The following is a 21842-nucleotide window of genomic DNA, read 5'->3' on the forward strand; positions in this document are numbered from 1 at the left end:
CCTCTTTTCTGCCTTTTTTCTTCTTTTCTACACCCATTCTTACTTGCATTTGTCGAAGACAGTCACCCTCATTGAACCAGCATTTATTTTCAAGCCAGTTATGAGAGAAAAGGAGCAGGCCAAGAGATAAAAAATAACTGGGCTAGAGAGGAATAAAGCGGAGACAAAGAAAGAGAGATCGTATGAGACAAATTCATTCTATTTTCCACATTGGGGCCGGGGTTTCAGGGCCGGCCAGATGGTTCGCGAGTGTGTGAGTACATATGTGTGCAGGGATGCACGTGTGTGCGTGTGCGCTCCCTGCAGCTTGTATGGCAGCGCCGGCCTGCACCAGGCTGCCGTTGGCTGCATCTAATTGAATGCTCATTGGTGTAATTGAAGCCTCTCAGCTCTGCAGCTCCTCGTGTTAAAGACTGGGACCAGATGTCATTCAGCTGTCTCACATCTCCTGCCAATCACTAATACTCGCTCCCTCTCCCTTCTCGCGCTACGCATCGCAGATGGAGGACCAACAGATCTCCAGATTCAGACACCGTTACTCACTCGCCGCTCCAAATCCTAAAGCCTGTTTGTCAGCGTGAGTGTATATTCGAAAGGAAAATGTATGTTTGAGCCCAACGGCAGAAAAATTTAAACAGCTGCGGGGAAACTGCGAGGCACTGCAACTCAGGGGAACGTGACAGAACACGAGAGGAGACAAGACGGGGCTCGCCACTTTAAAAAAGTCTTATCACGCTCGGATCCTTTGGCAGTTTCTTTATGCGCGCTAAACAACATACAATTAAAAGCTGACACCTCGCGAAGAAAGCGAACCAAAGGAGGGCAGAACAGTCGGAGTGCGAAGGCTGGAGGGAGGCGTAAAGGGGAGATGAAGAAACTGTGAGTGAGGAGGGTGGGAGGTGGGGGAGAATCTGCAAAAAGGAGGCTTAAAATAAAAAAGCAAGAAAGAGGAGACGAGTTTAATGGAAAGAGAGAAGAAAGTTGAGATGATGAGTATCCACGAGTGCCTGAAAGTCTTAAATAACCCAAATTTTAAAGCCCTAAAAATTATATTTCTTAAATACAGAGATTTTATCTTGTTCAACATTTAATAGCAGAGCTTCTTGGCGAGCTCAAGGCTTAGATTAATACAGAACTGGGTTAATACAATATGCATTTTTTATTGCTGCAGCTTCACTTAGGAGAATTACTGTCCCATACCGCTTCATTTCCTGTCTTCACGTGTTGGAAAACCTTCACTGGCTGTTATTTGACTATGCTTTGTCTATTGAAGGATTATGCAGATTAGTGCATATTTAATGAGATAATGCCTCATGTCCATGTAACTGTCCAAATGTAAGTCAGCACCTGGGGAAGTTTCCCGATAATGAAAATTTCTCCCTGTAAATACTAAAATAATAACACTAAAATATTAAAAATTATAGTTTTACATACTTTAAGCCTAACATCTACCTAACATCTCTGATGTTTAGAGCATCCAATAAAATCAAAATGTTTGATTATTTCTAGCAGATTTCCAGGTTTTATCTGAAGTTCGGTTTTCTGGTCTGGAGAAATTCGCGCATATTTAGGTAGATAATTGCCTAATTTGCAGATTTAAACATAAAATTTCAGAATGCTTGCAACATGGAAAATATTTGTGTTAATGTAAGGAAACTATTGAGGAAGTTTAATTATGCTATGCTGCTTATAGGTCATTCAGGGCCTCATTTATAGAGCACTTTACTCAAAAACATGCCAAAAATGTACTTTTTTCTGTCTGCTGGGAGTAAAAGACATTTGCCGTTCAAGGTATTTCCACTTCATGCACTGTTCAAATTTCTGTTTTGAGAAAAAAAATGCAAACAGGCACATATTTATATGGGTAAATGCCTGATTTGCATAAAAACATAAACATACAAATGTCAGACCGGTTGCAACATGGAAAATATTTGTGTTAATGTAAGTTAATAATATAGGTTTACATTTCTCCCCATAAATACTAGGATCCAACATTCACAGCCAAGTATTACTGAGGTTTTATTGCTAAGAATGATTAAAAAGATTGACCTTCTCTGACTGAGTGTTTTTTGTTTTATGAAGTGATAAAAAATCTTTTTTGACAGAATCACTTCTGTTAAAATATTTGACTTTTGGTGAACTATTCAATATTTGAATTTCTATTCAAGAAAAGTATGCAATTCAGCACATATGTAGGCATGTAATATTTAATTTATACATTTAAAAATAATTTTTCAGTAAAGTTCAGACGCAGAAATAATTGTCTACATGTAAGTAACCAGCTGTGAAAGTTTCATGGTGATACAGGCTTGTAAAAATCCTCTAGGTCGCCAATAATTTGTAATATATATCATGCAAATTTACATTAAATCCACTAGCACTTACATCAATGAAACTTTCTGATTATATGTTGCATATTTTTATGGAAATTCTTACTCAAATGTGATTCGGAGCCTCATTTATACAAGATTTTATTCCCAAAATGTATTTTTTTCTTGCTGCTGGGAGGAAAAAAAAGCCTTTGGACAGTAACTAAATTAAAGAGTACATTTTTAACCTGGCTTTATCTAGTCTTTAAATTTCTGTTCTGGAAAAGTATGTAAGCTGGCACATATTTAGATAATGAATCATTTTCATATTTAAACCAGAAAATGTGTAATACATAAAATATTTTTCCAAAACGAAGCCAAGTTTTGCAGCGACATCTACTAGGTAAAAACTTTCAGCCTGCTCCCTTGTAGTGTCTTCCCTAAGCTCAATTCCTTTAGAGTGAACAAAAGGCTTAACTTTGCTTTGAACCTGCAGATACTCATGAAAGAAAGTATGGAAGTGAAGATGATAGATCAGAGGCCCTCCACAGGAAGAGAGCAGTAGATGGCGCCAGCCTGCAGTGCAACAAATCCACCAAAGGTGCCCACTTTTAACCATTTTCCGTGCTCCTTTTTCTTTCTCTTTCCTCCGTTCTGTGATTCATCCATCCCCGACAAAGCCTCAGTGCTACTGTTACACGCCCAGGGCACAACTCTTGTCTGGCCTCATTAAAAGATCAAGACAAATCTTAGCAACAGTTAATAAATCTTCAGGGCAAAGATCTCTCTTAACTCCACCACGCGAGTTCATCTGTTATGCTCTTTGGTCCTGTTTTAGAAGTCTGTGGGAAAAAAAAACAGAGAGGCGCAACAAAGAGTCCACTGCCGTGGTAGATCTGTGAGTCTATCGACTGATTTTTGACTCACCGGCCATCTGCTGGATCCCGCTGAAGGCTCCTAGGTTACCAGAGGAGGCTGCTTGCTGAAGCAACTGGAGAAAGAAAGAGAGGCGAGGGGGAGAAGGGAAAAGAGGAGAAGAAAGTGAGCCAGTGGATACCGACAGCTGAATACATGTCTATACTATGCAACAGTGAGAACTAAACTTGTAATGAGCGGTTTAGCAGTGTGGTTTTTGCATCAGTGCTCGATGAGTAAATGAGCTGCTAATATAGTTTGATCTCTCCTCTAAGGAAACACTGTTTGTGTTCCACCGTGATTCTCTCAGACAAGTTGAGCATGAAAGCTCTAATCTAGCCGACTAATTAGATTCCAAAACAAAAGTGGAATACTGATGCTGTCAAAAACTCATCCTTCAAAGACTTGAATTAACAGCAAATTAACATCTTGTTTCTATTGTGTGATATTTTCTTTTCCTTCCCAGAATAGAGCTTAATCTTTTGAAAGGACTGAGAAAAGGGGATTGAAAGCGCAGAAAAATCTGGGAACTCAATTCGCAAAACAATTTTTTATCTCAACGCCCCACCTTTAGCTCCAAATAAATCGATATACAGTAAGGGAGAGATGTTTGTCTGAGCTCTGTTTTACCCTCGCTCAAAGGAGAGGTGCAAATTGCAGCTAGGATCAAACAAAATGGGAATCAAATCCCCGACATTTAAGAAGTGTATTTTAACGGCGGTTTAGGTTGTTAAATTAGAAACTAAAGAGCAACGAGTCAAGGGTTAGCTCCCCAAAGCTATTGAGGAAGGAGAAGAGGAGAAAGGGGCCTCTGAACCCTAGTATAAAACGAGAAACTTCCCAATCAAAAAATCAAAAGTGTCTAAACAATTTTAGATGCTGAGCAGCTGAGCTTCTGCTGCAGCAGTTTTTAAATTGGACATCAGACGATTCCAGTACGCTCCACGCCAACCTCCAGTTTTATTTTTACACCCGTTTAAATCCACAAAATTTAGACATTATAAATTTTCAAAGAGGACATCAGGCAAGCGCCTCTGTATCCATGAAATTATCTACTAACCATTTTTGATTCATACTTTTTGGAGTTAAAAGTAATGACTACTATTTTTGAAAATAGAAAACGGATAATTATTATCATTAGCAGAAAACCTCTAATTTATAGTTTATGCTAACAAATTTTGGAGAACAAGATCCACAAAAAGTTGCAAAAATCTGTTCAGGATTATCTCCAACACTCCATTCATTCACTTTTTGGTTTATCTTCTGGAAAATCCCATAATTTGCGTCACCCTCAACTTTATTTTGAATCATTTTAATACATACGCGTTACCCAACTTGCCAGATTATCTACAGACATGATCTACACGCTGGATATAGCTTCAACACATCTGTCGGCAAAACAATTAAATCATGTGTTCGTTAGTCTTCACACCCTAGTAACATACTTTTCCACATAATACTGTAATATGTTTCGATATCAGCGGCACAGAGATGTCATGCATTTACATAAAAGAGCGAGAGAAGGGTGTCAGCCTCTGATGATGATTTAGCATTTAAAAAGGAGCTACAACAGGACAGACCTCAAAGCACAATACTTTGTAAAATATCAAAGAAAACTGTTCCCACTAAAGGTGGAAACAATAGTTCTTTTTTGCTACCTAAAGCAAAAACACACTGTAAAGTACAAACAGGGTATGACGGCACAAGAGGAAGAGATGCTAGCAGCTACAAAGATAACCAAGCATGTCCGGAGCGTTCGCTAGTTGCTTTACGTATGACAGGAAGAGCAAACGGCGGATGGAATTACTGATACGGTTACATAGTTGTAAAAGAACAGCTAAAGGACAGGTGGAAAATATTTTTCAGTTTTCAAGTAATAATCTGGCACATGTGAAGCTTTTAAAGATTTGTTGGTTAGGTAGTCACGTTATACATTTACGCAGCATTTCCAGGGCATACGTTAGCTAGGCTATTTTTGTGCTTATAGTTGATGTATGCCACTTCACTGGAATAGTAAGTTTGATTCTTGATTCTTCAGATCAGACAGTGTGTGATCAGTCAACCGCTAGAATGTTATGTTATACAGTGCATAGCATAATCATAAATATTAGCGCACATTTGCCTAAAATTGCTTAATATAGTTTTGAGGCTACATTGCTATTGCATTTAATTTGTAATTTTTTAGTTAACTAAAAAAATAAAATACATCAATAAAGGATGTAAAAATTATTTACCATTAAGAAATAGTGAAATGCTAATTATTATTATTATTATTTTACTAGCTGGTTAATTATTAATTTGTAGATTACTACATTAATGGCTAAGGTAAGTAAGCTAAGGACATTATTTAGATGGCTATTTTGAAGCCCTGATGCTAGCAGTTGTTTACTTTTGCTTCGTCTAGCTCAGGGGTCGGCAACCTGCAGCTCTTTAGTCCTTTTAGTGCGGCTCCATGTGGTTTGGGAAAATACTTTTTTTTTTTTAAGTAATTAGCTGATTTTATTTTTTATTTATGTTAGTTCTTTTTTAACTTGTAGTTCTAAATTGGAAGATTATTGTGATATTGAAATATAAATATAAAATTCTATTCTATTATTTTTTTGATCGCTCAAAATAAGCGTCACACTTGTGGAAGCCGATATACCCGCCAAAACGCCGTGCATTTATCGAGACTTTCAACCCCAGGTAAGACAATTCTGGATCTTCGGATCCACATTATGTCAGCAGCTCCACCGTGGACTATGTTAAAAGCAAACACCGCTCACGCCTCACAGATGACAGCTTACAGTCCTGCGTAAAGATGAAAGTGACTTCGTACAGCCCCGATTTGCAGACGCTGTGCGCAGAGGTTCAGGAGCAGAAGTCCCATTGTAAACATATCACGGCAGACCCGACGATGTTTCCATGAACACGCTTTTCAGCATCTCTTTATTGACCACTTTTCACACACGGTTGCTGTACGCATGCAGCCGGTGTTAAAGCGCACAGCCCGACATATACCAACACAACAGCACAGACGTTGAGGCGGCGAGGCGCGATTGCCGCTCAGGTGCGTCCGCCTCCCCTGCAGCGGCGCTGCAGACCACGCCCCGCCACACACATTAACCAGGTAAAGTACATATTTAGGCAGAATATTGCAAATATCAATTTTTTTAAATCTTTTAGCATATGTCTTTAAGAGTTCAAAATGTGTTAATTACATAAAAAAAATGTAATTTTCTCTGTAGCACTTCATGGATTTAAGCAACACGCCTTAGTTGTTCACACAAAGCATAAAGGTAAAAAAACAATATTACAGTGTTATCTTCATTTTAGATGTCAAAAAGTATTTGCGGCTCCCAGTGTTTTCTTTTGCGTGGAAATCGCGTCCAAATGGCTCTTTGGGTGTGAGAGGTTGCTGACCCCTGGTCTAGCTGTTCACTTAGGATTGTGAAAATATTGCGGTTTGACGAGTGCGTCACACGAGTATCACCTTTAAATTAAATGTAATATTTGATGACCTGAGGACCAGAACGGGCTCAAAAATGAAATCTTTAGGATAAAATGTAACTTTTCAGCCGTAACCTACACAAACAATAAACTGATCATAAAACAGTTGTTTTAGAATCCCTTGACTTAGTTATACATGAATTAAATAATATTCCTGATGAAATATAATTATGATTTCATTAATTATGTTTCTATTATTTGTCAAAAATTCAACAACTAAATTGTTTTAAACTATTGATTTTTCTACTTTCTGGCTTTCCACCTCCAATTTAATACTGAATGCAGATCTGTGAACACCATCGCAATGAGCACTTCATGAGAAATTCAGAAACAGGACGTGAATCCCTGCATTTTTATCTGGCGTGAACATTTTTCAGATATCGAACATGAAAGATCATCTTCTGGCAACCTTAATTCAGAGACCCCATTTCCTCACTGCGCAACTTTCCCAAGAGTAAGATAAAGGAGAGGAACAATGGCAGCTCTAAAAAAGGAATTACAGAACAAAAGGAAGAAATGAAGAAGGAGAAGACGGCAGGCCTATGTTGGATAGATTTTTTTGAGTTAGATTGTTCTTGTTTGGGGGCACTGACTGCTGCTGTGTTGGCCACGGGGCTGCAGTAAGGGGTTGTGGAGGAGGTGATGGAGGTGGGCGGCTCGGCGGCGCTCCTTACAGCCAGATACTGCGGGGTGAGGCCGCCCAGGCCCGTCAGGCTCCCCCAGGTGGTCGCACTGTTGAGCTGCTGCATCTGCTGCGCCAGCTGCTGCTGCAGACGCCGCTGCTCCTTGTCCTTCTGTGTGTCGGCAAACTTCACCACGATGGGAGATGAGCAGCCCTGCGGAGATGGGAGGATGAGGAGGAGCGTAAAGAAGGGGAGGGAAAGAGAGGAAGAAAGGGAAAACGAGAAGGATGAAGAAAGGGAGAAGGGAAGAAGAGAGTGAGGAAGTGAGATAAAAAATAAAGAAGTGATAGAAGATGAAAGGGAAGTATAGAAAGGCCACAAGCCCCCAAAGATGAGAGGAAAGGAGACAAAAAAGAACATGAAAGGATGGAAGGAAATGAGAGAGGAGCCAAGATGAGAGAGAAGGGAGGAAGAGAAAAACAGAAATGGAGAAGTGAGGAAAGAGGAGAGGAGAGGAGTTCAGGCAGGAGAGGAAATGGGAGAAGAAAGAGAAAAGGAGTCAAAGGATTGTTCAGGTACTTTGTTGCTTGCAAACACACCTGTAATAATTGTTGTACTGAGTGAACACAATATGGGCAATAAGCCACATGTCTACAGTGATGATTCACACCTGAAATCATCCACAAACATCTTTGTATTAACAAACTTAACTTCAGCAAAGAAAGAAAATATTCTCAATTAAAAAGTCCTCTCTTGCGCACACACACACACACTCAGGGACACAGGACACGCACACACAGTCACACAGGAAACTTGAGTCTAAAGCCGGTGGGCTTTCTTCTTTCCCCCAAAAGGGCTCAGTTATCTCTGAGTCCAAAACGGTATCACCAGAAACAGATTTCCCGAGTTCTCCAACTATTTCATCATCTCATATGAAGAGAGACTTGATCTGTGTGTGTCTGTGTGTGAGTGTGTTAATATGTGTGAAAGAGGGGGGGAAAGACCTAGAGAGAGAGAGAGAGTGATTTGGGCGACTACGAAGAGAGGTTGAGAGGGCAAGAGAAAGATTTAGAGATTTTAACGGTCACTAGAACGGCATCTAATTGTTCGAATTCTTACGCCTCAGAGCAGCGGCAGTGTGTGTATGTGTGTGTGTAAGAGAGATGATTGTGTACGCACACTGAAGCTGGGTAACAAATCAGACGTCCAACACGCTTGCTAACAACTATGACACGAAGGAGACAAAAACCCACAACGCTCCTGATGAAAGCTGCGGTGCCGGCTGAAACGAAGCTGAGACGGCAAGTCATAATCTATCACACCACACCATTACTCACACAACGCAATCAAAGCCTAACTAGGGGCAAATCCGTTCAAAAACAAAGGCAATCTGCCACAGGAGGATAAAAACCTTTTGATTGAAACATTTAGTTTGAGGCTCGATTCCGCACTCGGCGGGGGAGAGAAGGGATTTGCCTACTTTGCAGATAGCGCTGCACACGTTTTGGAGCGGAGATGTGCTGTATGACGGTTGTGTGTGCCGGTGCAGGTATTTTGTGCAAGAGTGAAAGCGAGCGAGCGTTTGCACTTCCTTCCTTCACTGTGGATCAGAGCGTGTACTGTGAAACTAGCTTTTAGCATTCACACTTCAGTCAGGACCACTTTGGTAAAAATAACACCGTGATTTCCATTTGCATTTATTCAGATTTGGCAGTACCGGGTGTTCCAAAGTAATGAGTTTGTCGGACAAACCGGCCTTTTCATGCGTGTTTGCTGAACAGGTGTCTGAGATCATTTAGTGCGGGGCACAGGAAGAACGATCCCCAACATTTAGGGAGTGAAAATATGCACTTTACTTTAAATTTACTGAGTTTAGGGACAAGAATGCGACAGTAACATATAATCTGTACCCTTTCTGGACACAATTTTGCATTCCTGAAAAGAAAATCTGTCAGTCTCTGATGCTAACACGATGCTAGGAGTGAGATGCTAAAAGCTGAGGGCATGCCAACCCCAAACAAGCAGCCCAAACTTGATTTTTAGGCCTCACAATTTTTGTGTTGATACTCATACATTTGGGCCATTTATCCCTTTGAGTCAACTTTCTTCTGATTGGCTGCCCTCTTACAAACAGATGGTCTAAACAGGAAGTGGAAAGTGCTTCTGTGCGCACAGCCAGAGCTGCATGCCTGAGATGTCCAAATAAGGGATATCCTCTCTGTGACATCATAGAGATCCAAGAGTAGAAAAAAAAACTGTGAGAAGCCTGAGCTTTTGTCTCACAGGGAGTATTTGTACATACACTGATGTCACTATTTAAAGCTATGGCCATGTTTAATATGAGAATCCACCACTGTAATTACACGCAAGGCCTAAAAATTCATTGTTTTTTTTTCCTAAATATCCTCCAAAATAATCAATTAATAATCATTAACACCTTTAGAAGCGTATGCCTACACTTTGACAGTATGACTGTCAAAAATAAAGAGTCTAGCCTAAAACTTTAATGGGAAATTAAATGAATTTCAAAGCCGAATTAATCTCTTACCAACATCACATCATCACAACTGATGGCTGTTGGCTTTTGCACCAAATATTATGCCTTTAATCTCGGTATAAATTGAGACACAGCATTGAATCATTTTGATATGACTTTAATTGGTTCAGCAGCTTCATTCTTATAACAAACACATCGAAGAATACAGATGCATGCTTTTTTTTTAAAGCTCTGTGTTTTCTCTTACTGTGAAATGCGACAATCTGACCAATGACAGAATACACATCACATCCTGAGCAACATTAAAAACTAGAGTTTCTGTGTAATTTAAAAGCAGACCTTCTTTGTCAGATAGAACATCCAGTGTATCTGCTTCCTTGTATGTGTATGTGTCTGTTTCCGTGTGTTACTGCCCTTCTTCTGTAGGCCGGGGCCTGACTTATCAGCTGAATGAGCTCGTCTCCTGTCTGTCGGCGGCTCAGCCATATTTACTCTGTCTCTCCACTGGTCATTTTGCCTCTTCATTCTGACCGCCGACAGATAAAGTAGAGGAGACGACGGGAGAATTGTATTGGGAGGGCGAGGGTTAGTCGGGGCCTCGCCGTTGGAGTCGATTCCCCCTGAGAACCGAGCTCCCTATCCCGCTCTGCTAAATATCTCATCACTCCAGTTGACACCTTGTGAGTGAGGGGAAATGCAGCCCGGAATGAGAGTCCTGCTCTGGGAGGAAGGCTGAGGGCCACAGGCATCTACGCCTGATGCTGCCGGTTGTTGCACTTTGAAGCTGTTTTTCAGGTGATTGCCTCGTTGGTTACCTTCGCCCCTAAATGCTGAGGATACATGGAGAGAAAGTGGCAGCTCATGCCATCTATTAGTTTTGCTCAAAGAAACAAACTATCCTGCTTTTACCTTAAGGGGATTTTTTAAAAATTCATCACAGATTAGCAGCAGCTCGAACTTTCATATAAAAACACTCTCTGACTAAAGAGCTAATCAACCTTGATTGAGATGAACAAGCATCTAGAAAGCCATGTATATCAGAAGCTGTTTTGACAGATGAACTCCAGGCAGTGTCAGGAGGATTACGTTGGGACTTTGTCCAGCTGGTCCTTGTGAACCACATGCTCAGATGGGGTCTCACTTCTGGAAGTACTCTGGCTTCAGCGATGGAGCTGCATGGATAGAGAGTGCAACAGGCAGAACATGGGACCTCGTGCTCCCTGCTCATGCCCCGTGAATTCAATTGACTATTACCTTTTCTTCTATAACACAGTCTGTTACTTCACTGGAAAGGCAGGAACATTTAATATCTGATATGCCGGATATTCTTTTTCTGCTCATTTTAGAGGTCACCATGGTGGACCATCTGCCTCCATCTCACCCTGCTCCTACAATCCCTTCTGTCACACCAACCCTTTCTATGTCCTCATTCACAACATCCACCTTCTCTGCGGTCTTCGTCTTTTCCTCCTGCCTGGCAGCTCCATCTTCAACAACCAGTACATCCACTATCCCTCCTCTCAACCTGAGATATCCCTCTGATGATGTCCACATTTCCAATCCTGTCCATCTTGGTTACTCCCAATGTAAATATTAGCATCTCCAGCTCGGCCTCCTGTCTTTTTGTGAGCTCCACCATCTTCAAAACACACCTCATAGCAAGTCGACCATCTTGTAAATCTTCCTTTTCACGCCCCTGTCACTCATTTCTACCTACTTCATCCAGCCTGGACCTCTCGCACTGTCCATTACTTTGGAAGATTGACAACCCGTCTCCCTCTCATTCACACACAAATTTTGTCTTGCTTCAGCTGACTTTTCTCTCTTGGACATCTCCATGTTTACACAGGTATCTCATCAGGACCACCTAGCTTTCCACTCTTCATACTCTTCATAGCTACCCTAATTTCCACCATATTAATCCTCTGCTCCTCTACTTTCATCCATCCATCCATCTCTAACATCCTTTCCAGTTTGGTCTCTCTCTGTGATACATTTCTCTGCCAGATAACGAAGTTAAAAGCTCAGCACTAAAAATGCAGATTATCAATCTCCACTGATGACTCTCTGGAAATTGTTCTGCAGCAGCCATCTTTTGAATTGGACTACATGGACTACATATCTAAAGTTTAAACTTTGCATGGTGTGATTATAAGTCTATTATAAATATATTTTTAAACAGAAGCCATGGCAATTTGGGCAATTATGACTAACTTTCACTGTTTCTGGGCAGCTAGAGGTATATGATTCAACTTCATCTTAAAATAAAAACAGAACATAAAGGTGAGAGTCTGGAGAAAAGTGGGCAAAACTACAGGTTTTGAAAATACGTCATAGCTTTTGGGATAAATCCACAATTCCAGTTTGCGCAGAGGTTTGTGTGAAGTGTCATTTTTTTATATTCAGCATCCAAAAATTACTATTAAAAGCACTGGATACACTTAATTTTTCATATAGCATAGTTGATGCTGTGGCACGATGGGCATATTTTCAGATGCTTCCATAAATTTAAACAAGTAGTTGACGTGCTTGGATTCCCAAAGAATTTGGACTTGTAACTTGTGTATGTAACTAAAAATAAAAATACTCACACATTGTGTATTTTACAGTTTTGGTAATTAACCTGTGAAGAAAAAAATAACTTTCCAAACCCTCGCTAACTAAATATGGCAAGTATAAAAGGACTATTAAATCTTTGTCATAGTCTGGTGTGATAATCTCCTTACACTCGTCTCTTTTTCTCCCATAGCTGTTAAAATCATTAACTGCAATTTCAGTAGAGATGCATACATCTCATTTTTAGCTACAAGTGTCTTTCATGTTCTATCATATTCATCCCTCTGCAACAATGAAAAATAACTCGTCCCCATTTACAAGTAATTTCATAGTTTTTACTGCAGCTGCATTTCCTTTCTATTCTGGTAGTTGCCATCATATTCCACTGAAATCTGCATCTCGTGAGCTTCACAGTGCCACAAAAGATTAATAGGCAACAAAAGATGGTGACAGGTTAACCTGCACTTGACCCATGACGTCAGTCTTTCCTTCTTTCACCAGAGCCTTTAGATTAAAGCCCTACTTTAGACAAGGACACCTTTTACACAACCCTGTGACAAACAGTGGAGTCTGACGGTTTGGCCGAGACTGCCCTTATAAGGACATTCAAAGGAAACATCGCAGCCTGCGATCCAACATTACTGTTAGTTTTTTTTTTGTCCATATAGACACGACAGCATCACACAGTTGTTGTGTCGGCTGCACATCCGTGATGGGACTCTCCCGTTCCACCACGTGTCCAAAGGTGCTCTATTGGATTGAGCGCTGGTGACTGTGGAGGCCATCTGAGTACAGTGAACTCATCGTCATGCCCACAAACAACATTGTAAGATGATTTGAGCTTTGACACCTGGTGCATTGGCCTGCTGGAAGCAGAATAAAAGGATGGATGTGATCAACAACAATACTCAGGCAGGCTGTGGTGTTTAAATGATGCGTTGCTGGTAGTAAGGAGCCCAAGACTGCAGCTCCAGACAACAGAACCAAAAAGATTTTCGGGATGTATTATCTGGAATTAAAATTTTAACAGGTTAAAGAAAAAGAAACTAAAAATATAAAAGCCCAGAGTCTTCTGCCATTTCTTCTAAAATTACCAACTACTACCTATAGCCACCTATAACAACCAATGAGGGTCACTTCTCTCAGGAATTATCCCGTTTCCAACAACCCATCACGCCTCTGTGATTTAAGTCCATTTCAGAGTGTTTGACGAGGCCAGTGTTTATCGGTATCTGCTGATACGATGGGAGTCTGTAAAACCCTTTCTGCTGGGTGTAATTACACCACATGTTGAGTAAATCTAAATTTGTAAACCATCTGATTTGCTTTAAATTGCCCACTTTTGAATACAAACAGCAGGGGGCGACATAATGGCTTCATCTCGCTTACGGGATATTTCATGAGTCTCCTGCGGACAGTCGGCTCCTCACAATACACTGACTTTATTGATAACAGGCAACTAATGTTACCCAACATATGAATACTAATGTGTGGTCATAAAAAGAAACGTTCCTGTTTTGCCTCAAATGGTCTCTGGGTTCATATTCAACAACAGCAATGTGTCTCGGTGCTGGAGGTGAAGCATCGATTCCCATTTTCAGCTATTTTCAGGAGACAGATTTTCAGCTCCAGTCAGTCAAGTCTCCCATGTTGCACAACTTTCACATCTTGAAAAATAAAAAATAAAGCGCTCCAAGTCTCATGGGAGAATTTTTTACCAGAAGATGCTTCTACGGGGGAAAACACTCTATTCTGAAATGCTATTTTTGTCTGTTTCTTGCAATCTTTTGACAAATCTCCTACACAGAAATGCCCGTCTCAGACAGATATCGTAACAGCATTTTCACTGAAATATAGATGTCAGTGCTGCCATCATGCAGCAGGTTGAGTGCGCTTGATAAAACCTCTAAAATATGCCTCAGAAATTTCACCTGCGCTGCATATGCTTGATGCCCAGGTGTCACGCCACAGTTCCTGACTGACAGATGGGTCTGTGTAGGCCGATGGCATGACAGCCCGTGGTCTCAAAATTACACTGCAATGATCACCTGCTGTAATTACGGTATCCGACTTTAAAATGATGTAATTACAGCGTATCGATCAGCCGAAAATACCACCTTAAGAAAAAGGGGGGAAAAAGTGAAACTTTTGTCTGTGACTTGGATCGACTTAACCAGGAGTTCACTGAGCTAATAAAGCCAACTACGCTCCCTGAAGCCAACGCTCTGAGACAACCGTGAAGAGAGCATTACACATCGCTTCCCATCTTTCCCAAAATGCTCAGATGCACTCGCGCGAACTGAACTTATAAGCTCCGGTCCGTTTACCTTGGAAATCAATCTCTCATAGCTTTCAAGAGAGTTTATGCGCTCTGAGCCTTCTCCATCTCATTTATTTACCTCTCGCATAGCCTTCAAATGTCAAACCATGTTAACTTACCCTGCTAATAGGAAGTCAGGAGCCCCCGATATCTATAGGAGTCTGCGCGTCACGTCTGAGCTCTTTGTGCATGTTGTTTCAACTCATTGTCCCCAAAACCCAGCCTACTTGCTCAGAAGGAACCGTCAAAATCTGTCAAAGGCAATACTTGGAAAAGCACTCCCTCTTTAAATCGTGCCATGTTTAACTGTTCATTGTTGCATGTGATTAAACTTCTCCTTCCACTTTAGCTTCGCACTTTATTATTTATAGACTGTCTCAGTTTTTCATCAGTTGAAATAATTGTCGTTGTTTTTTCTTATTTTAATAGTGTAAAACATTTCCATTACAGTGAATTAAATCTATAATGAATTAATTCCCTGCCTTTGTAATAATATATATATTAAGAATCCATATTATGCAGAAAAAGTTTGCTTTGTGTCCATTTTGAGATTCCCAGAAGCTTATAAAAGCTGTCGAAAACAGACATCTTGAAGGTTGGATTGATGAAGACATCAATCCAACCTTTTAATCATTTTCAACATTAAAGTGGTGCAAAATTCTCCCTCTAGTTTTGAATGTTATCAGCTCACTGAAAAGCCATTACAAGTCGTTACCAGTCTCACACATGCTGCCAGGCTCCTCCTCCTTTTTGTAGCTGTACCTCATTCGATCCACCCTTCAGATTAAGCGCAACAAAACATAGTGTGAGCTTGACACATCAACCGGCTTGCTTTTTCTTTCCTAGTGGTTGTCTTTAGGTTTGTTTTCAGGCACCAAAAATATGGATGGCTATTTGTTAGGAGGTAGAATCGGTTGTTTGCTGATGAGAAGTTGGGTAGTTTGATCCCTGAACCCCAATTTGCCCCCGATGCATATTTACTGTGTGGAAGATAAACTGCATTTAATAATGTGCTCTATGAATGTGCGTATAATGCAAAAAGGGCTCTTGAGTATCCTTTTCCTTGATCACCAAGACATTTATTTACCTTTGGAAATCTTACATGCACTTCTTCAAACTACCACTAGAGGTCTCCTGCACAAGCTGGAGTGCCTACAATGTTTGAAAACCATCTTCTGAGTTGCTATTAGACGAAGAATTGCACCTACTGGCCGTTCACTGAGCTGATAACATCAGAACTGGGCGACTGGATTGCGTTTCCTGTCAGCAAGTGTGGACACACACATCACCTGTCGGTGTAAAACAACGCTTGACTGAACAGCACGACAAACTGAAGCCTCCAGACTGATCCTACAGCTGAATCAACAATTCAGCTTAAATTAGACTTAGATGGTACTTATAACACCGGCAGAGCATATACACTCTAGAACACGCATATACATAGTAAACTGTGACTAAATTCAGAGTAAATTGAGACTATTTGGAAAACAAAGACGAATCTGGCATTTTGTGACAAATACTCGAGACTCATAAGTTAGGCTAACTCAGACTCCTTCTGTTAAAATAAAACATGGGATCATCCAGCCTTATACGGTGTCAACATCAGCCCCTGATTAATCTAATCTCCTATTTTCTTCCCACTGTCAGTCTGTATCTGTCTCTGCTCTTCACTACAGTCGACAGATGTGTTTGTTCACTGTTTAAACAGACACTGCTGTGTTTTCGCTCATGCTCTACTTAAGCTCTCGTCTAAATGCGCTTGAACGCTTCTGCATTTTCGACGGGGGGTCGGAGGGGGTGTGTGTGCACGTATGCAGCAAGCGCAGGATAATACACAAGTGTCCCTCTAGTTTCGTGCGGGAAAAGGAAAAAAGAAAAAAGGTAGGAAATAGAAAAATCAGTGTTGATGGAAAACTGCACGAGGGGAACCTGAGTGCTAAATGAGTCTTTATAAAAGGAGTGAATAATGTAAAGCACAAATAAAGCACAACGAAGGCGACCCACTTTTCTCCGTGTGTGTCTTTAGAGGTTCGACGGCGAATTACCCGTCCCGCTCATATCCACTTTCATTACGGCCTAACATTCAGAGAGCAAGGGTGTGTGTGTGTGTGTGTGTGTGTACAAATGTGTGCCGGCGCGTACCTGAATGTCACGCCGTAATGAGAATGGATATGACAGTGACAGGGCCATCAACGAATGGGCCCCCGGTCTGCCTTACTTCTTCCTCGTGACATGTGGCGCGTACGTGACAGGGAATACACTCACACAGACACACGAACACACACATCACGTGCACACAATCTTTCTCTATCTAAGACAGTGGGGTGCAATAGAGCCAAGACAATAACCAAACTCTATTTACCAGACCTCATTCCCTCATTCGGACTCGAAGTAATTACTTTTAAATTGCAAAACTGAGGAACATTAACAAACGGATGCGGCAATTTAGGTCCGCCTGGGGCTAGACAGCTTGTTTTCAAATGGAAATGAAGGTATTTTGCCATTGTCCACTGTAATATTGTTGTGTTATGGTTTAAAGCTTCCCTTTCCCCCCTTTTCCTGTGTGCATGATAAAAGCAAAGGGGCACTGGTAGTGTTTACCGGCCCCACTGTGGCAGACAACTTGCTCGGAGCGAGGTTAATTCTAGCCTAATGCTAACGCCGACGGAGAGGAGCGTCGCTCCTTCGACTCAGAAAGACAGACACCGCTGCTGTTCGGCCACATAAATCAACACAGACACTGATATTCACAGTGTGGCAACATAAACAGAAAAACCACACACATACTCACAGATAGACAGACAGAGGGAGGAGCATGCGTTTTCCCCACGTCAGGGTCACAGCACATCAATAGCAGCCATGATTATCATGATCAGCTCTAATGAGGGGGCTACGGGGGTGAATGCCACTCGTTCTTTTTTCCCCTTAACACAGCCTGTTATTACCGCTTTTTTTTGTCTCTTTCTCTCTGACTCGCAGGGGTACACACGCTCTGTGCTCGTCTTATACCATGTAATTCTCTTCCCAATCACACTCCTGTCATCCTGCCCTGTCACAAGGCCTGACAATGCTGACAAGGGCGCCCCAAAAACCCGGGTGAGGCAGGGGGGGGGGGGGGGGGGGGGGGGGGAGACACAAAAGAGCTGCGACTAGGTCCCCATTATGGCACCGCTGGGGTCACTGTGCAACTGATGAGGTCTGTAACAGCACCTTCCAATTTGCAGTTGTTGTGTCAAGGGTGCTGCTTATTTGTCACAGTTTGGAGACTTTGCCAAAGTTTGCCCTAGTTGGAAAATCTGCGATTGGAAAAATGGAGACTAAACAGGCGATGGTGATTTTTATCCCAAGGCCGAGGACGTGACTGTGCCAGCTTCTGCTAAAGCTCTGGATGGACTTCTAGCTTTTAGGTGAATGTGTCATACTGGTCCTCTGCACACCTGGCATGTGGCGTTAGAGGTCTGCACAGGTCCTAACCTTAAGCCACAGTATTGTCTTTAACACCCAGTGCAGCTTGTACTTCCTAATTGGACATCTGAACTGGAGATTCAAGGCTAGATTTCATTGTATTCTTTCAAAATCACACAAAAAAAGACGGCTATTGCAATACACACTGATTTGCAAATTAACTAAACCCAAGCATAATCTGAGCCTGAAGCTTTATACAAATAAACAAAAGACCCAAAACCCCTGAGTGGCTCAAGTTATATAATAAATCTCTCCTTTCTTTCTGAATGGCAGCTCCACAGATGCTACAGAAGTCAGCAGCACCATAACTCTTTTATGGAAAAGAGACATCTTATAAATGAAAATCACCTCATTTAATAAACTCTCGTCAAATTAATCATTATTTTTACCGCCCGCATGCGGCGCAGGAAAGCCGAGACTTTGTTACAACTCACATTTCCTAAAGATACAAGCTGAATTCATTTAAATTTACACACCGAATAAAAGGATTTAGTTGGATAATCATAAAGATTGAAAGCATAGGCAGACTTGTACCAAACAGTTAATGCTTTAAAAAATCATCAAGTAAAAAAAATCATCAAATGAGAAGTGAACAGTTATACTCTGTAGGTTGAGGGGATGGAATTGGCCTCGTGTGTGAGTGAACAATGAAGGATTTTAAGGATAATAATGGTTAAAAATAATAATAAAACTAATGTGAAATAAAAAAGTATACACATGTAAATAATGTTTATGGACTGTTAATAAGATAAAGACTACTTCAGAACATAATTAACACCTTTGAGTATTTACATTACTCATACACTAACTTGTAACTTAACAAACAGGGTTTAAAAAAGTATTATTGTTACTATTCTTATTCACAATGTTTATTTTAAACCCTTAACAAGCTTTGTTTTTTGTTTGATTAGCACACAATTGCAACAATAATTATAATAAAGAGTTCGCAGTCGTCTGAAATGATCTCTACACATAGAAACTGCCAACGACTTTATTAAAAGTAATCTAATAAGGCCGTTAACACTTTTACAGTCTTATTAAAGCTTCCTGCATGTTAATTAAATCTTTGTAAGGACTCAAAGACTGTAAATAAAAGGTGGATGAAGGGTTTTGCATGCTCACATCTTTCTTTGTTAACTAGTGGATGATGTCAGAGTGGTTACAGCCACCTTTTATATACAGTCTATGCTTGAGTAGCACTTACCAACTTATAATCGCGTTTCACAAAAAGCTAAGCATTTGCTAACTGTTGTGGTTTAAAGATTTTATTCTCCTCGTGCTGAGGAAAAATTGATACCACATTTCTCTTAAGCGAGCAGAAAAAGACCTACATAATGGTTACGTATTAAAGCAGCGCTCCTTTAGTCCTTACATTGAGGCATTCAATTCACTGGACCTGTGTCAGAAGTGCTCCAGGAAATGTTACTCGGCCTAACCTATTAAGTAGCAAGTCGCGGCTTTTACTGAAGAAGTGACTCAAAGATGAGACAGACATATAATTGCCAGCACAATAACAGAGTGAAGTGCATGTATTAAAGGCACTAAAGAGACAGAGAGTTGAAGAAAGGGCAAGAGTACCATACCTCCATAGTCTGAGACTGGTGCATGGCTTTGATTGCATTCTGTGCCATAGCTCTGGTGGAAAACGTGACAAACGCACATCCTGTAACGAGGGAGGGGGGGCAGAGGGAGGGAGGGAGGGATGGAAGGGGAGTGGGAGGGAGGGCAGAAGGGCAGGAGGAGGAGGGAAGACAAGAAAGAACAAAAACAAGACAAAAGGGTTGGACACGTCGTCGTTATAAAAACCCAAAACAGAGATTGATACAGAGAACAGCTCACAGGCAGACAACAGTGTTCTCAGTCGCTGTAGAAACAACAGGCGAAAAACGAGCACAGTGTAATGACAACCACAACCCCTCCCCGACCCCCGCCCCATCCACCACAGGACACCTGGGACAATAACCATCGGAGCGTCGGATTGGCTGTTGATGCCTTCCCTCGTCCTTGCCCCTCCTCCTTCTCCTTCCTCTCGCTCCCACACACACACACGCACACACTGGCCGAATTCGTCATACCTGTATTCAACTGCTCTCATCTCTCAGCAATTGAGCGGTGTAAAGCAGGCTGAATATGCATGAAAACAATTTGAATCCATTTGGGCCGTTCATGTTGTTTTGTGTGTCTGACTGGGTGCCCTCTCTTTCTGTCTTTGTCAGACAGGAAAGAGATGTGATAGAGGAGGGCGAGGTGAGGGGGCATCAGCAGGGGGCTCGGGAAGACGGGAGGATAGGAAATGATATTAATTCAATCCACAGGGAGAGGAAGGCGAATAGGAAGTGGAGGTGTGGTCGGCCTCCTCCGTGACTGACACTGATTTTAGCCAATCAAGATTGGACACAGCCAGAGGCAATTTTAGGGGAGTTTGTTATCAGTTGTTTGTGGGTAAGGGGTGGGAGGAGGGGGTGCAAAGTTGTGTTTGTCTGACTGGTTAGGGAGTGATTAGAGGAGATAATGTGAGAAGTGCTTCAACAACACCCCAGGCTAATAATATGCTAACAAACTCACCAAGCCATGTTAGCGCAGCCAGGCCTGAACTGATTACACACATGCTTGGACACACACACACACACACACGTTCAGGTTCAGCTGGCTGACTCGTGGCTTGGCTACAGAGGAAAAAACTAATAGCATGGGTCATCAGATAGACTGTCCCTGGCTGTGTGGATGGGATGAAAGGGTGGAGAAAGGGGGGGGGGGGGGGGGGGAGGAAATTGTGAGGATAATGCAACAGACAACAAGACAGAGAGAGAGGGGAAGGACAGATATGTTGAGGAATAGATGATCATTGTTCTCTTCCACCTCGATCACAAGCCGCCTGTAGCTGTGATAGAATGAGGATGAGAGAGACGAATGGTCAGTTTTTTCTCCTGACTACATCCACGGCTGCCTGGATTTTAAACACAGGCGTTTCCCTGAGAAAATGTAGACCTGCACTTGTACAGTTGCAAGTTTATCTCGGGGCTCTGACCGCCCTTTCTGGAGGGTAACACGTTTCTGATGAGCCTCGCTGTTTAAAACCGGACGCTTCTTTGCTCGGTAGAGGGCAGGTTGGTTTCTTTGATTGTTGGGCTGTTTCACAAACTGATTTTAAAACAAGAGATTAGAGTTGCATCTGTTTCTCATAGTCACTGTTTGTCTCTTTTATTTTGTACGTAGTGCTCAAACTGCTTGGTTACAGCTTTGAATCAAATCGCCAACTTTACAATTATTAGACACCCCGTTCTACCTCTGCACACATTTGAGACACGGGGCACGCCGAGCAAGCAAGTCAAACCCCGTATTAAGTCGAATATAACCAATTTGAAGATAAATATTTTTAATATGCTCATTTTGATGCCAGCAAAACATTTTGACCGTGTGTCAACAGAATCAAAATCCGGCTGATTAGTAATATGGTTATTTATAAAAGAACCAGGCTGGTACAGATAGGGAGGCAAAGACTACGTGGGCAAACAGTTCTAAAACAGTTGTAATATTTTTTTTTTAAATAATCTGTGGTATATAATACATTTTAAAAGATATAATCTATATTTAAAGATTCAGAATTCCTGATCTTCAGCCTCTCGGGTGTCATTAAAAACACATCTCTGTTGTAGAAAGTTAAAACT

The 21842-nt window shown here is 41.4% G+C and overlaps 1 protein-coding gene across 27 annotated transcripts in view; it reads right to left on the reverse strand.

The window, feature by feature from the left end:
* The window catches only part of celf2 (cugbp, Elav-like family member 2), a 239549-nt gene that overhangs the window by 22073 nt on the left and 195634 nt on the right, over nt 1-21842 (reverse strand). For 16 of the 27 annotated variants that reach the window (XM_086269644.1, XM_086269641.1, XM_086269642.1 and 13 more), the window contains 3 exons: nt 19758-19837; nt 7307-7549; nt 3237-3300 (listed from right to left, as the gene is read on the reverse strand). In XM_086269644.1, the coding sequence (XP_086125770.1) occupies nt 3237-3300; nt 7307-7549; nt 19758-19837 (387 nt within the window). The remainder of the gene's footprint in view (nt 1-3236; nt 3301-7306; nt 7550-19757; nt 19838-21842) is intronic. The other 11 variants (XM_086269650.1, XM_086269648.1, XM_086269647.1 and 8 more) reach the window with 1 other exon arrangement.

Source organism: Aulonocara sp. 'chitande type north' Nkhata Bay, linkage group LG17, assembly GCF_057382095.1.
Source record: "Aulonocara sp. 'chitande type north' Nkhata Bay isolate Kocher_YH1m ecotype deep benthic linkage group LG17, A_spYH_male_GT1.1, whole genome shotgun sequence".
Classification (NCBI taxonomy): domain Eukaryota; kingdom Metazoa; phylum Chordata; class Actinopteri; order Cichliformes; family Cichlidae; genus Aulonocara; species Aulonocara sp. 'chitande type north' Nkhata Bay.